This window comes from Phodopus roborovskii, unplaced genomic scaffold (assembly GCF_943737965.1).
Source record: "Phodopus roborovskii unplaced genomic scaffold, PHOROB, whole genome shotgun sequence".
Classification (NCBI taxonomy): domain Eukaryota; kingdom Metazoa; phylum Chordata; class Mammalia; order Rodentia; family Cricetidae; genus Phodopus; species Phodopus roborovskii.
In genome coordinates this window covers 55731403-55744057 of record NW_026126480.1, presented here as the reverse complement: position 1 = coordinate 55744057, position 12655 = coordinate 55731403, and the positions used below count along the sequence as shown (strand labels likewise).

Sequence of the window (12655 nt, the reverse complement as noted above, 5' to 3'; positions counted from 1 at the left end):
CTTCTATGCCAAAGTTGACAAGGGGTGGAATGCCATATTCACCTATCAAACTTGACATTTAGGAAGAGAGAACCTCACAGTTGAGGAATTGACTCCATCAGATGGGCCTGAGGGTGTGTCTTCAGAGGCATTTTCTTGGTTGCTGATTGATGTAGTTGGGCCCAGTCCACCGTGGGTGGTACATCCCTAGGTAGGTGGGCTTGGGTTGTATAATAGAGCTAGCTAATCAAGAGAAGGGATGCAAGCCAGTAAACAGTGCTCCTCCATAGTCTCTGCTTCTGTCCCTGTCTCCAGGTGCCAGCCTTGAGTTCTGAGTATGAACTGTAACCTGTAAACCAAATAACTCTCCTTTACACAACTTGCTTTGGTCAGAGTTATCTCAGCAACAGAGAAGCAAACTAATACAGGGACAATTAGGCTGGGTGGCAGGATGTGAGTCAGGGCACCTGAGGCTGCCCAAGGCAGGGTGGGGCTCCCTGGGAAAGGTGGAGCGGGGTCCTTGAGCAATCAGCCCTGCGGGTTCCCTCTTTAATTTTTTTGAAATTACATTTATTTTATATTATGTCTTATGTTTGTATTGTATGCTGGTGCAGACATATATAGACCTAAGGACAACTTGTGGAAATCATTTCTCTCCTTCCACCTTGTGGGAACCAGGAATCCAACTCAGAAGGTTCCCTTTGGGGCAAAAGCACCTTTACCCATGAAAAGTGGCTTCCTCTTTTTGAAGCGTATTCTGAAGAGCCCCAATTGTCTGCCCAGCATCAAGAGCCTAGGACTTCTGTAGCCAGGGAATATAAAGTTCTCTGATGTATTTGCTGAGGTTAAGGTGTGGTCCTAAAGAAGGAGGTGGGCTATGCTTTGTGTCAGGTGGCTAAGAGGAGCAGAAGAGGCATGGCTGCCACGTGGAAGGCAGCCCTCCCTGAATCCTGAGACATAAACCTCTGGTGCCCTCCATATCCTGTTGGGCAGACATCTGGCTTGGAGGCTTACTCCAGCAGAGGCCAGGTACCATCCAAAGGCTCTGCACGACTCTAACTGGTCCCCGGGCTGGGGAGACCCTGCCACCCGTTCCAGCTGCCTACCCGTAGCCCCACTTCGTCACGTTCCAGCCGCCTGACTCAGGCCGCGGCCGCGCGGGGCGGGGAGCCGGGAGGCGGTGCCGGCGCCCGCTCGGCCCTGGAGGCGGCACCAGGAAGCACCCGCCCCGGCCGGAGCCGCCATGTAACCGGCGCCGCCCGGAGCCCCAGCCGCGCGCGGGCCCCAGAGACCCGCCCGCCATGGGAGACGAGGATGAGGACGAGGGCTGCGCCGTGGAGCTGCAGATCACCGAAGGTGGGTGCGGGATCCCAAGGCGGTGCTCTGGACGGGTGGCAAGAGTCAGCGACCCGCTGGGCTCATTCGCCCCCCCTGTGCCCGCAGCCAACCTGACTGGGCATGAGGAGAAGGTGAGCGTGGAGAACTTCGCGCTGCTCAAGGTGCTGGGCACGGGAGGTGAGGAACTGCATTCACTGGGCCAGTGCCCCTGGCATGGTGCTTTTGGGCCTTCTGCCCGCTCATCCTCCGGGGCCTGGGCCTGGCTGCTGGGGAGGGCCCCCCCTTTCCCGGCACAGCTCCCCTTTCCCGCCCCGCCCTACCGTACCAGGGTTCCATGCCCACTTGCAGGGCGTCCACGTTGACATCTCTCTGCAAAGTCCTGTACGTGCATGACCCCCTGCTGCGATTTCCTAGTCTCTTTGGGGGTTTGACACCCTCCCAAGAGTTTTGCATTGCTTCTCCCCTTTTCTCCTTGCGAGCCCCATTCTTGTATTTTGCAAATCCCCCAGTCCGGGTTTGCACATCCCTCCCCTGTCTGGGAGCGCGCCTCTGCCTCCAGTGCCAGCATTTCCATCCTTTCTCAGATCTCTGATTATCCCTGGTTTGCACGTGCCCCGCCCCCTCCCCGCCCCTCAGGCCTTCTGGAGTTGCAAGCTTCCCAGGCTAGTTTGCACTGCACATTGCTCTTTAGGCTTAGCTGAGCACCCTCCAGGGAGTTGAGTTGCTCACCTTTTCCTTAGAAGGCTCTGTCAGCCTTTTGCACCCCTGCACACCTCTTCCCACCAGCTTGCACCGCCCTCGCATTTGCATTTACAGCCCACCTTCCATCCGCTTGCTTGCTGCTTCCACAGCCTATGGGAAGGTGTTCCTGGTGCGGAAGGCGGGTGGGCACGATGCGGGCAAGCTCTATGCCATGAAGGTGCTACGCAAGGCAGCGTTGGTGCAGCGCGCCAAGACGCAGGAGCATACCCGTACCGAACGCTCCGTGCTGGAGCTGGTGCGCCAGGCGCCCTTCCTGGTTACACTGCACTACGCCTTCCAGACGGATGCCAAGCTACACCTCATCTTGGGTAAGGGCCTGTCACATCCTGGCTTTGGAGGGGGACGGGAGTTAGGTTAGGCCATCTTATAGGGGAACATTTCAACTTCTCCTGCACCCCCAGACTATGTGAGCGGTGGCGAAATGTTCACTCACCTCTACCAGCGCCAGTACTTCAAGGAGGCTGAGGTTCGAGTGTATGGGGGTGAGATTGTGCTGGCCTTAGAACACCTGCACAAGGTAAGAGAGGACCTGGCTTTTGGCTGCTCTCTGGGGACCTGCCCTGAGCCTGATGAGGGGCTTCATGTTTCAGGGATGGCTTGGGTGGGGACCTTGAAAGAATTGCTGCGTTGGCCTCCGGGGATGAAACACTACTATCTGGTAGGGTCTCCTGCCACAGAACCTTCTGGAAGGGGCTTTCCTCTAACAGGAACTCAGGCTTACCTTCACCGGACTTCCTCAAGTGGTGACCTCAGACCTCAGTCCCTAAGGCCTTTGAAATGGGGCTTTTTGTTCACACCACTCCTCCTGGAGACCTTGGCCACAGGACCTTTTACTTTATGTCAGTGGTCCTTTTCTATTCCTTCCTTTCTTTTTCTTTTTTTTTTTTTATTGTGTATATGTGCAATGCATGTATGTGGGTCAGATCCTGTAACATAAATTCTCTCCACCTTTATATGGGTTCTGGGGATCAAACTCAGGTTGTGAGGCTTTCCCAGTAAGCAGTTTATCTGCTGAACCATCTTTTACCCCCCCCCCCCAGCATCTTATGTAGCTTGAGCTGGCCTTGAACTCCTTATGTAGTCAAGAATGACCTTGGACTTCTGATCCTGCTGCCTCTGTCTCTTTAGTACTGAGATTACAGGCATGTGCCACAGTGCTCAGTTTTGTGTGGTGTTGGGGATCCAACCCAGGGCCTCATTTCCTCCTTTTTCCTTTTTGGTTGGTTTTGTATTGTTTTAGACAGGGTTTCACTTTATAGCCCAACTCTCCTGGAAATTGCTGGCTAGCCTAGGCTGGCCTCCTGCCATAGCCTTGTATGTACTAGGATGACAGGTGTGAGCTTACTTACATGTGGCTTTTCTAATAGCTAGCTTGCCCATGCTTAGTCCTACCCTGGAGATCATCCTGCAGGCTAAAGATCTCCAAGATGTCTCTTTATCCCTAGTGGGGACTTGCAGGGCTGAGGCTGTGTAGGTTGTTTATCAGGACAACACTCAATGTCCTTTTTCCTCCTGCTAGCTGGGCATCATATACCGTGACCTGAAGCTGGAGAATGTCTTGCTTGACTCAGAAGGTCACATTGTCCTCACAGACTTTGGGCTGAGCAAGGAGTTTCTGACAGAGGAGGTGAGTGGATGATGAGCTTGGCCCATAGTGCTCCCAGCCAGGCCTTTGTCCTGCTTTCGCTGTATCAGCACCCTGGGGGCTGCAGAGTGGACAGGTACAAAGATTCCCACTGTTTCCCAGGATCGTCTAAAGGTGAGCAAGTTCTGCTCTAAGCCTTTAGGGACCTTGGGGCATAGGAGAGGTTAAGGTATCCAAATGGGTCCTCTTGGCTTCTCAGAAAGAGCGGACCTTCTCCTTCTGTGGCACAATCGAGTACATGGCCCCTGAAATCATCCGAAGCAAGGCTGGACATGGCAAGGTGGGTTATCTGGTTGAAGGTGGTGGGGTAAGGCTGAGCACACAAGGCCTTCACTCTGGCCTTGCCCCATAGGCTGTGGACTGGTGGAGCCTGGGCATCCTGCTCTTCGAGCTGCTGACAGGGGCCTCGCCCTTCACACTGGAGGGAGAGAGGAACACTCAGGCTGAGGTGTCTCGGTAAGTTGTTCAGGTCATGGAGGGCAGCTGAGGGCTATACGGCCTGCCTGGGCTGGGCTGGGAGGGGGATTGCTGCCCCTGACACCCCCACCCATCCTCCCAGACGGATCTTGAAGTGCTCCCCTCCCTTCCCCCTCCGGATTGGGCCTGTGGCACAGGACCTGCTACAGCGGCTGCTGTGCAAGGACCCTAAGAAGAGGCTGGGCGCGGGTCCCCAGGGTGCTCAGGAAGTCAAGAGTCACCCCTTTTTCCAGGTGAGGCCTTTAACCTATGAGCTCCTGTCATATTCTACACCTCTGTAGGCTGGGCTGCAGCATGAGTAGCACACGTGTGTCCATGTTTTTCTGATGCTTCACACAATAAGGGGTCAAAGAGCAGAATGTGGAGACCCCAGTGTCTTCAGGCCACTCGCCGGGCAGCTCCCTGAGAATGCAGAGACTGGCATGGTGCTTTTACACTAGACCCCACTGCGTGGTTTTCCTAGCCCATGCCTTCTTCTGTTTACACATAGGCATCAGATATGGCATCTGTCTGACATGGTGACAAGAGCATCCATTTATGGCCAGGCACTCCACCTCTATATTGGAATCCCAGCCTAGCAGGGCCTCCTGGGTTGCTCTCAGAACAGAGTCTTCCTCTCTCAGGCTAACATGACCCTAGGCAGAGGTGTGGGCAAGAGTGGAGCCCAAGATGCAGATGAGCAGGGTTCACTTCAGGGAGTTTCTAGAACAGCCCAAGCTTAGACTGGGTGCTGGGAGAGTACTCACCTGCCATTCTTCAGAAGCCCCAAGGTCTTTGAGGCATGACACTTCCTTCTGCCCTGTCTTTGGAAAGCTCTTTAGAGGCTACTACTACTACTACTACTACTACTACTACTACACACACATACACAAACACACCTGACACCACACACACACAAGCACACATACATGTATATGTGCACATACAGCGTGTGTGTGTGTGTGTGTGTGTGTGTGTGTGTGTGTGTGTGTGTGTGTGAGATGGGGAGAAGCTTCTCACATGAAAGAAGTCGAGACTGGGTTGTCTTTACAAATCTAAGCTTTTTATTTTTATATTTTCCTGGTTTGTTCCTCCATTCTTAGCATGTGGCATCCATTCCCAAGGTTGCTTTGTGGCTCCAAAGGGCTGCTGAAGCTCTTGCTATCTAGACTGCTTCAAGACAAGAAGCAGGAGGAGGAAGGGCAGGGAGGACATCTGTCTGCTACTCCTACCTTCCCTTCTCGGTACTTCCCTAGGCTCCACCTGACAGCGTTTGCTTGCAAGCTACTGGGCACAACCAGCTATAAGGAAGTGTTTATAAGATGATGCATCTTAGCTGGGCGTTGGTGGCACATGCCTTTAGTCCCAGAACTTGGGAGGCAGAGGCAGGTGGATCTCTGTGAGTTCGAGGCCAGTCTACAGAGCAATAGTTCCAGGACAGGCTCTAGAGCAATACAGAGAAACCCTGTCTCTAAAAACCAAAAAAAAAAAAAAAAAAAAAAAAAAAAGGTGCATCATCTTGGTTATGTTAGGGTTATTGTGCTAAAAAAAAAAGACAGGAAAAATGGATGCTAGGTAGAGATTAGTTAGATCTGTTACATTAGTCTAAACATAAACAATGAAAAGAATGAAAAGGCAGTTGCTCTCTCTCAGAAGTGAGAGAGCTGAAGGAAAGTGTTTCTTCATTCAGGAATATTTGTTTATTTATCTCTGTTTGTCTGTGAACCATGTGTGTGCAGTGTCTATGGAGGGAAGAAGAAGGCATCAGACTAGAATTATGGACCATTGTGAACTGCTATGTGGATGTTGGGGTTTGAACCTGGGTCCTCTGGAAGAGCACCAGCTAGGGCTCTTACCCACTGAGCCATCTCTCCAGGCCCAGCTTGTTTGTGTTTGATGTCATAGCCATTACAAGTTCAGGAACTGACAGTTGTGGCAAGTGGAAGCCTGTAAGGGGAAAAGGGAGGAGATAGGGCAGGAGGCTGCCTACTTCAAGGTCAGAGCCTTTGCTCTTGGGGAGTTGCCCAGTGAGTGCAGATGCAGGAAAGTGGGGTCTCTAAGTCCTGGCCTCTGACTGCTTATTGTACATTATATCAGAAGCAGACGGACTTCTTTGCACTTCTCCATAATGTCAGAATTTTTTGAGTAACAATAAATTCACAAGCTGCATCGGTTTGATTGGCTGATGTCTGCTTGCCAGGTAATCCAGTTTCACTTGATAACTGGCTGACGGCAATCACAACTTCTTCTTCTTTTTTTGTTTTTGTTTTTGGATACAGGGTTTCTTTATAGCAGCCCTGGCTGTTCTGGAACTCCCTCTGTAGACCAGGCTGGCCTCGAACTTAAGAGATCTGCCTGCCTCTGCCTCCTGAGTTCTGGGATTAAAGGCATGCGCCACCACCCCATACCCACAGATTCTTTTATTCTAATCTTTTTTAAAAACTTAATTTTGCACTGGGTGTAGTGGTGAGTACAAGGCCAACCTGGTCTTCACAGTGAGTTCCAGGACAGCCAGGGCTACACAGAGAGACCTTGTCTCAGTAAACCAAAAGCCAGGGCATGCATGTGGAGGCCAGAGGACAACTTGTCAGTTTTCTCCTTCCACTACGTGTGTCAGGCTTGGTGGCAGATGCCTTTGTCTGGCTGTTTCTTTTATTGTTACGTTTACTTGCTTGTTTTTGATACAGGGTTTCTCTGTGTAGCCCTGACTATCCTGGAACTGGTTCTGCAGACCAGGCTGGTGTTGAACTCACAGAGATCTACCTTCCTCTGCCTCCCGAGTGCTGGGATTAAAGGCATAGTGTACCACTGTGCTTGACACAAGTGCCTTTATTTATGAAGCCATCTCACCTCCCTTTTATTCCCATCTTAACTATGGATATCAGTTCTCTAATTATTGGTCCACAAGCCACACAATATGCAAATATACAGGTTGCAGAATGGCTGAGAAAGGGTTAAAGAGGCTAACTGCTGAGGTTGTCCTGAAGGCATAGAGCAGATGCAGGGTCAGGTGACAGGCCGCTCCTGGGCCCAGTCTGAAGTGGGCTGAGTGTCACTGAAGGAGAACCTGTGTGGGAGCCTGGGTCAGAGGCAGGAGTCCTCTGCTGTGACAATTTTCCCGGATGACGTTGTCTGTGACCCAGTGACTAGGTAGCAGGCCAGCCATGTTTTGGCCTTGGGATCCTTCTTTTCATAGTCCCAGGTGAGGGACTTCCTTTGTATGTGACATGTTCATATGACTGGTTTTTCTGATATCCTGCCAGGGTCTCACACTCTCTCTGTAGCTGAAGATGACCTTGTATTTCTGATCCTCCTGCTTCCACTTTCCCAGTCCTAGGATCACAGGTGTGCCCAGTTTATGCATTCTGAGGACTGGACCCCAGGCTTTGAGCACATCTAGGGAAGCACTGGATCTTGAGCTATGCCCTGGCACGTGGATTGGTATATTTCCAGGTGTCCTTATTTATTAGATAAATATTTATCAGCGTGTGCCTCTGGCTGTGCTGGCAGATGGTGGTTGTTTACTTGTATTAACAAGAGTAACTCAGATCAGTCACTCAAGGCTAGGCACATCTGGAAAGGGCTATTCCATATAACAGAGGACTCAGCCTGTTCTCACCTCTCTCCCCTGACCCTTCCTCCCCAGGGTCTGGATTGGGATGCACTGGCTGCCAGGAAGATCCCAGCCCCATTCCGGCCTCAGATTCGCTCAGAGCTGGATGTGGGTAATTTTGCAGAGGAATTCACTCGGCTGGAGCCTGTCTACTCCCCCGCTGGCAGCCCTCCACCTGGGGACTCTAGAATCTTTCAGGTGAGTGGGAACCCACCAGATCCCAATGGAGGAGACTACTGCCTGCTTTAGTCCTGCTGGCAAAATCACTGCAGTCCCTGGGTCATGCTGAGGACACATCCATCTCCCAGGACCTTTCCACTTTCTAGGGTTGCCTGATGTTGTCAGCTACAGAAGCCACCACAGCTGTGTCACATTTGCTCACCTGTTTAAAATTTTATTTATTCGTCTATTTTTTTATGTATATATGTTTTCCAGCTTTTTTTTTTTTTTTTTGGACTGTTTGAATGTTTATGCACCATGAGCATGCCTGATGCCTAAGGAGGCCACAAGAGGATGTCAGATCCCTTGGGGCTGGATTACAATCAGTTGTGAACTACTATGTAGGTGCTGGGAATCAAACATAGGTCTTAGCTGATGAGCCATCTCTCCAGCCCCCATTCCCCCTTTATATACTGGGGATTTAAACATAGGGCCTGTAACCCCGGCATTGGGAGACTGAGGCAGGAGGACTGCTGTGAGTTTTAGGATAGCCTGGGCTACATAGTGAGTATGAAGCCAACCAAGGCTACATAACATGACCCTGTCTCAAAACAAAGCAAAGAGTGGGCATGGAAGCACAGGCCTTTAAATCTCAGGTCCCGGGAGACAGAGCCAGGTGGGATCTCTGAGTTCAGGCCAGCCTGATTTACATACAAGACCTTGTCTCAACATGAACAAACCCAAAACAACAGCAACAAAAATGAAGCATAAGCAAAACAATAACAACAACAAAACTGAAATTGCCATGACTCGGGTCTATATGAAAGGCAGAGATCCACCTTGTAGTCTCTTTGCCTTTCCTTGGCAGCCCCACATGGCAGAGGAGGCCAAAGTCTGTGAGGAAGAGAGTTGTTTTCCCCCTTTGCGGATATGGCTGAATTAAGTGTGTGTGATAACAGGTGCAGCCCTTCTATGCAATGCTGGGCCACGAGTCTATGCTAGGTACTTTGGGGGTAGAGGACACAGCCCCAAGTGATCATAAAACAAGGTTGAATAAAATGTGTCCACGCAGACTTGGGCACCCATATGTAGGAGTACTCCTACTGCCCCTTTGAGGAGGTCCCTCTCTGATGAACTCGGCTCTTGCACTAACTTGCCCAGTAGCCCCCATGGGCATCTGCCCCTGACATTCATCCTTGCAGGGATACTCTTTCGTGGCACCGTCCATCCTCTTCGATCACAACAATGCAGTGATGACAGATGTGCTGGACGCATCTGGTGCTGCACACAGGCCTGGCAGAGCAGCAGTTGCCAGGAGTGCCATGATGCAGGTGGGCTGGCCTGGGATGGCACTGGGGGGGACTGTGGCCTGGTTTTACCGGTTGCTGGTGGTATGACTTGGGTGTTGGCCAATGGCCATAACATGGCCACCCAGCTGTAGGGTGAGAATCTGAACGCCCCACCCACTTGCTGCCAGGACTCGCCCTTCTTCCAGCAGTATGAGTTGGACCTTCGGGAACCAGCTCTGGGTCAAGGCAGCTTCTCCGTGTGTCGGCGGTGTCGCCAGCGCCAGAGTGGTCAGGAATTCGCTGTCAAGATCCTCAGTCGCAGGTGGGAGCAGGACCCACAGAGAGACTTGGGGACAAGGGTCGGGTAGGTCACTGTAACCTCTCCTGCTTTGTCCCTAGGCTGGAGGAGAACACACAGCGCGAGGTGGCTGCCCTTCGTCTGTGCCAGTCACACCCCAATGTGGTGAATTTGCATGAGGTGTTTCATGACCAGGTGACAGACGCTTGTTAGGGGTGGCCTGTGGAGTGGGGGAATGGGAGAGAAGGAAACCCTAGAAACAGGATCTGAGGGGCGTAGGCCCCAGGACCGTGGGACACTGTTGAGGATGGAGGAGGAGCAGAATGTGAGAAGGACGCTCAGGGGACCAGGAGTAAAATTGGATAAAGAGGTCCTGGAAAGCTGTTAGTGGGTGTGTGTGTGTCCAGGAGTGGAATTTGAGGTCTCCCGAGATACCGAGGCCGACAGGTGGAGGTGGTGACCCACCGTGTGCCTTCCGCATGCAGTTGCACACTTACCTGGTCCTGGAGTTGCTGCGAGGAGGGGAGCTGCTGGAGCACATCCGCAAGAAGCGGCTCTTCAGCGAGTCGGAGGCCAGCCAGATCCTGCGCAGCCTGGTGTCTGCTGTGAGCTTTATGCACGAGGAGGCGGGCGTGGTGCACCGCGACCTAAAGCCGGAGGTGGGCGCGGGCCCCAGGCGGTGGGGCAGGACTGCCTGGCACCTGCACCGTGCTGCCACTGACTGCCCTGCCTCCCTCCTGTAGAACATCTTGTACGCAGATGACACACCCGGGGCCCCGGTGAAGATCATAGACTTCGGGTTCGCGCGACTGCGGCCGCAGAGCCCCGCGGGGCCCATGCAGACGCCTTGCTTCACGCTGCAGTACGCAGCCCCGGAGCTGCTGGCACAGCAGGGCTACGATGAGTCCTGTGATCTTTGGAGCCTGGGTGTCATTTTGGTAAGGTTCTCAGAGGAACCGGGGGTTATGAGGTGTGTTAATGGGGATAGCAGTGTCTTTGAGACCAGGATGCAAAGCAATGTCTCTGTGATAGTGGGATTGAGAGCCATCACTCTTGAGTCCCTATAGTGGAGAGGGTAGTTGTGCTGTGGTACCCCATCTTGCATCCTGAACCGGTCTCACTTCTTTATCTCCTCCTAGTACATGATGCTGTCAGGGCAGGTTCCCTTCCAAGGGTCTTCAGGCCAGGGCGGGCAAAGCCAGGCAGCTGAGATCATGTGCAAAATCCGTGAAGGGCGCTTCTCACTGGACGGGGAAGCCTGGCAGGGTGTGTCGGAGGAAGCCAAGGAGTTGGTCAGAGGTGCGGAGCTGGAAGGCTTGGGCATGTTTGTGGGGGGTATTTTTTATGAGGCAAGCGAGTCCTCGATCAGACGCATCCTGGTTAAGGAACAGGTGCTGGAGCAGAGTGAGTCTCCCTTTCCAGCATGTCCCTGCCTCGCCACCAGGGCTACTGACAGTGGACCCCGCCAAGCGGCTGAAGCTTGAGGGGCTGCGAAGCAGCTCATGGCTTCAGGATGGCAGTGCACGCTCTTCTCCTCCGCTTCGGACGCCCGATGTGCTGGAGTCCTCTGGGCCAGCTGTGCGCTCGGGGCTCAACGCCACTTTCATGGTATGAGGGGGGACCGCTGGTAGGCCGATCCCAGCCTTTGATAGATAGGGAGGGGGTCCTGACCTCTGGAGGATGGAGGCCTGGGGCTTGTAGATCTGGGCACTGTGGGATGCGCTCTGAGGCTCCAAGGGAGAATCAGCAAACCCAAATCAGGCCAGGTGGGAACACGCATCCTGCTCTTTCCCAGGCATTCAACCGAGGCAAGCGCGAGGGCTTCTTTCTGAAAAGCGTGGAGAATGCGCCTCTGGCCAAGAGGCGCAAGCAGAAGCTCAGGAGTCTGGCAGCGGCCTCCCGCCGCGGCTCCCCAGTGCCTGCCTCCTCAGGTCGCCTACCAGCCTCTGCCTCCAAGGGGACACCCCGCCGAGCCAACGGCCCCTTGTCCCCCTCCTAGCTCCCCGCCACTGTGACCTCCTTCTCCTTAGGAGCTGTGACCTGCAAGCCCGGTGCTACCACCAGACTTCTGCCAGCGGCTCCCATCCGATTCCCAGGAATTGCCCTACCCACCCCACCCCAGACAGAGCAGAAGTATTTTTATAAGCAGAGATTTTTTTTTTTTTTTAAAGTCTTACCAGATAAGAGTTAGGGACACAGGGAAGCAGGTGTTGTGAGCAGAGTGGGGTTTGCCCATCCGCACCCCCCACACTGCCTCGTCAGGAGAGAGGGCCCTTCCCAGGGTCTACTCCACTAAGGAAGGGCATCCTATCCCTTTCTTAAGCATGCTGTTGCCATGGGGAAGGAGTCAGGAGCCCCTTGGAGCCTTGCTCCTGGGAAGGGATACCTGTCAATATGTCACTTTATGGACCGTGTGCAATTATGTCCACCAAAGACCTGTAATGGGAATGAGAGAGACCCTGGGGAACCTCCAGAGCATTTCTGAGATACATCACTTTTTTATCACCGGCTTCTCCCCTAGTGGGGCTAAGGAAGGAGGCAGGTGCCCCCTCCAGGGGAGCCCCTTTGTCACCCGCCCATTCCCCTTGGGCACAGCTGCTTCTGGCTGCTGGTGGAGCCTTGGGGGGTCTGGGCTGGGCATCCACAGTCACTGCCTCAGCCCCTTTAGGCTGTGCCTTTGACTTTAAAATAAAACTCCATCCAGTGCTGAATGTGTATCTGTGGTTTGTGTTCATGGTGGGAGTGTCTGGAGCTGGGGGTGGAGGGACAGGCAGACTGTTGTGAGGGTGTCAAGAAGGTCACCATCCTTTGTCACTTATCTGTGTGTGTGTGTGTGTGTGTGTGTGTGTGTGTGTGTTGTGCACCTGTGCGTTTGGTAGCCCCATTCCAAACCCCACCCTCGAGGTGATAAGGGCAGGCCCTCCCCTGGAGTCACCTCAGTCCAGACTCCTCTACCCTCAGAGGGCATAAAAATCCCCCACCTCTGGATTCACCTCATGGTTCCTGGTTTTCTGTTCCCCTCAGGCTACCCAGGAATGCTTTGCTGAATGCTTCAGTCTGATTGACTTATTACAACACCAGGGGTGGGTTTCCATTAACCTTTCCACTAACGTAAC

General features: G+C 53.1%; 1 protein-coding gene across 2 annotated transcripts; it reads left to right on the top strand.

Annotated features, from left to right (window-relative positions):
* Window positions 1–1169: 1169 nt before the first annotated feature.
* On the top strand, window positions 1170–12250 carry Rps6ka4 (ribosomal protein S6 kinase A4). Of its 2 annotated transcripts, none has more exons than XM_051193730.1 (17): window positions 1170–1335; window positions 1423–1494; window positions 2169–2387; window positions 2481–2596; window positions 3599–3706; window positions 3924–4004; window positions 4077–4180; window positions 4284–4434; window positions 7827–7991; window positions 9155–9283; window positions 9430–9563; window positions 9641–9734; window positions 10025–10198; window positions 10283–10477; window positions 10679–10838; window positions 10984–11147; window positions 11335–12250. In XM_051193730.1, the coding sequence occupies exons 1-17, from the start codon at window positions 1281–1283 to the stop codon at window positions 11536–11538; spliced, it is 2325 nt and encodes a 774-aa protein (XP_051049687.1). In that variant the 5' UTR covers window positions 1170–1280; the 3' UTR covers window positions 11539–12250. The 2 variants fall into 2 exon arrangements, with proteins under 2 accessions (XP_051049687.1, XP_051049688.1); XM_051193731.1 differs by having other exon boundaries at window positions 1212–1335; window positions 1423–1448.
* Window positions 12251–12655: the final 405 nt, after the last annotated feature.

What these genes read in the sequence shown, in the direction of transcription:
- Rps6ka4 (XM_051193730.1), top strand. Translation starts at nt 1,281, where the DNA reads ATGGGAGACGAGGATGAGGACGAGGGCTGCGCCGTGGAGCTGCAGATC. An exon ending in ACTCAGGCTGAGGTGTCTCG is followed by an intron (nt 4,181 to 4,283) that starts GTAAGTTGTTCA and finishes CCATCCTCCCAG; the next exon opens with ACGGATCTTGAAGTGCTCCC. An exon ending in ACCGCGACCTAAAGCCGGAG is followed by an intron (nt 10,199 to 10,282) that starts GTGGGCGCGGGC and finishes TCCCTCCTGTAG; the next exon opens with AACATCTTGTACGCAGATGA.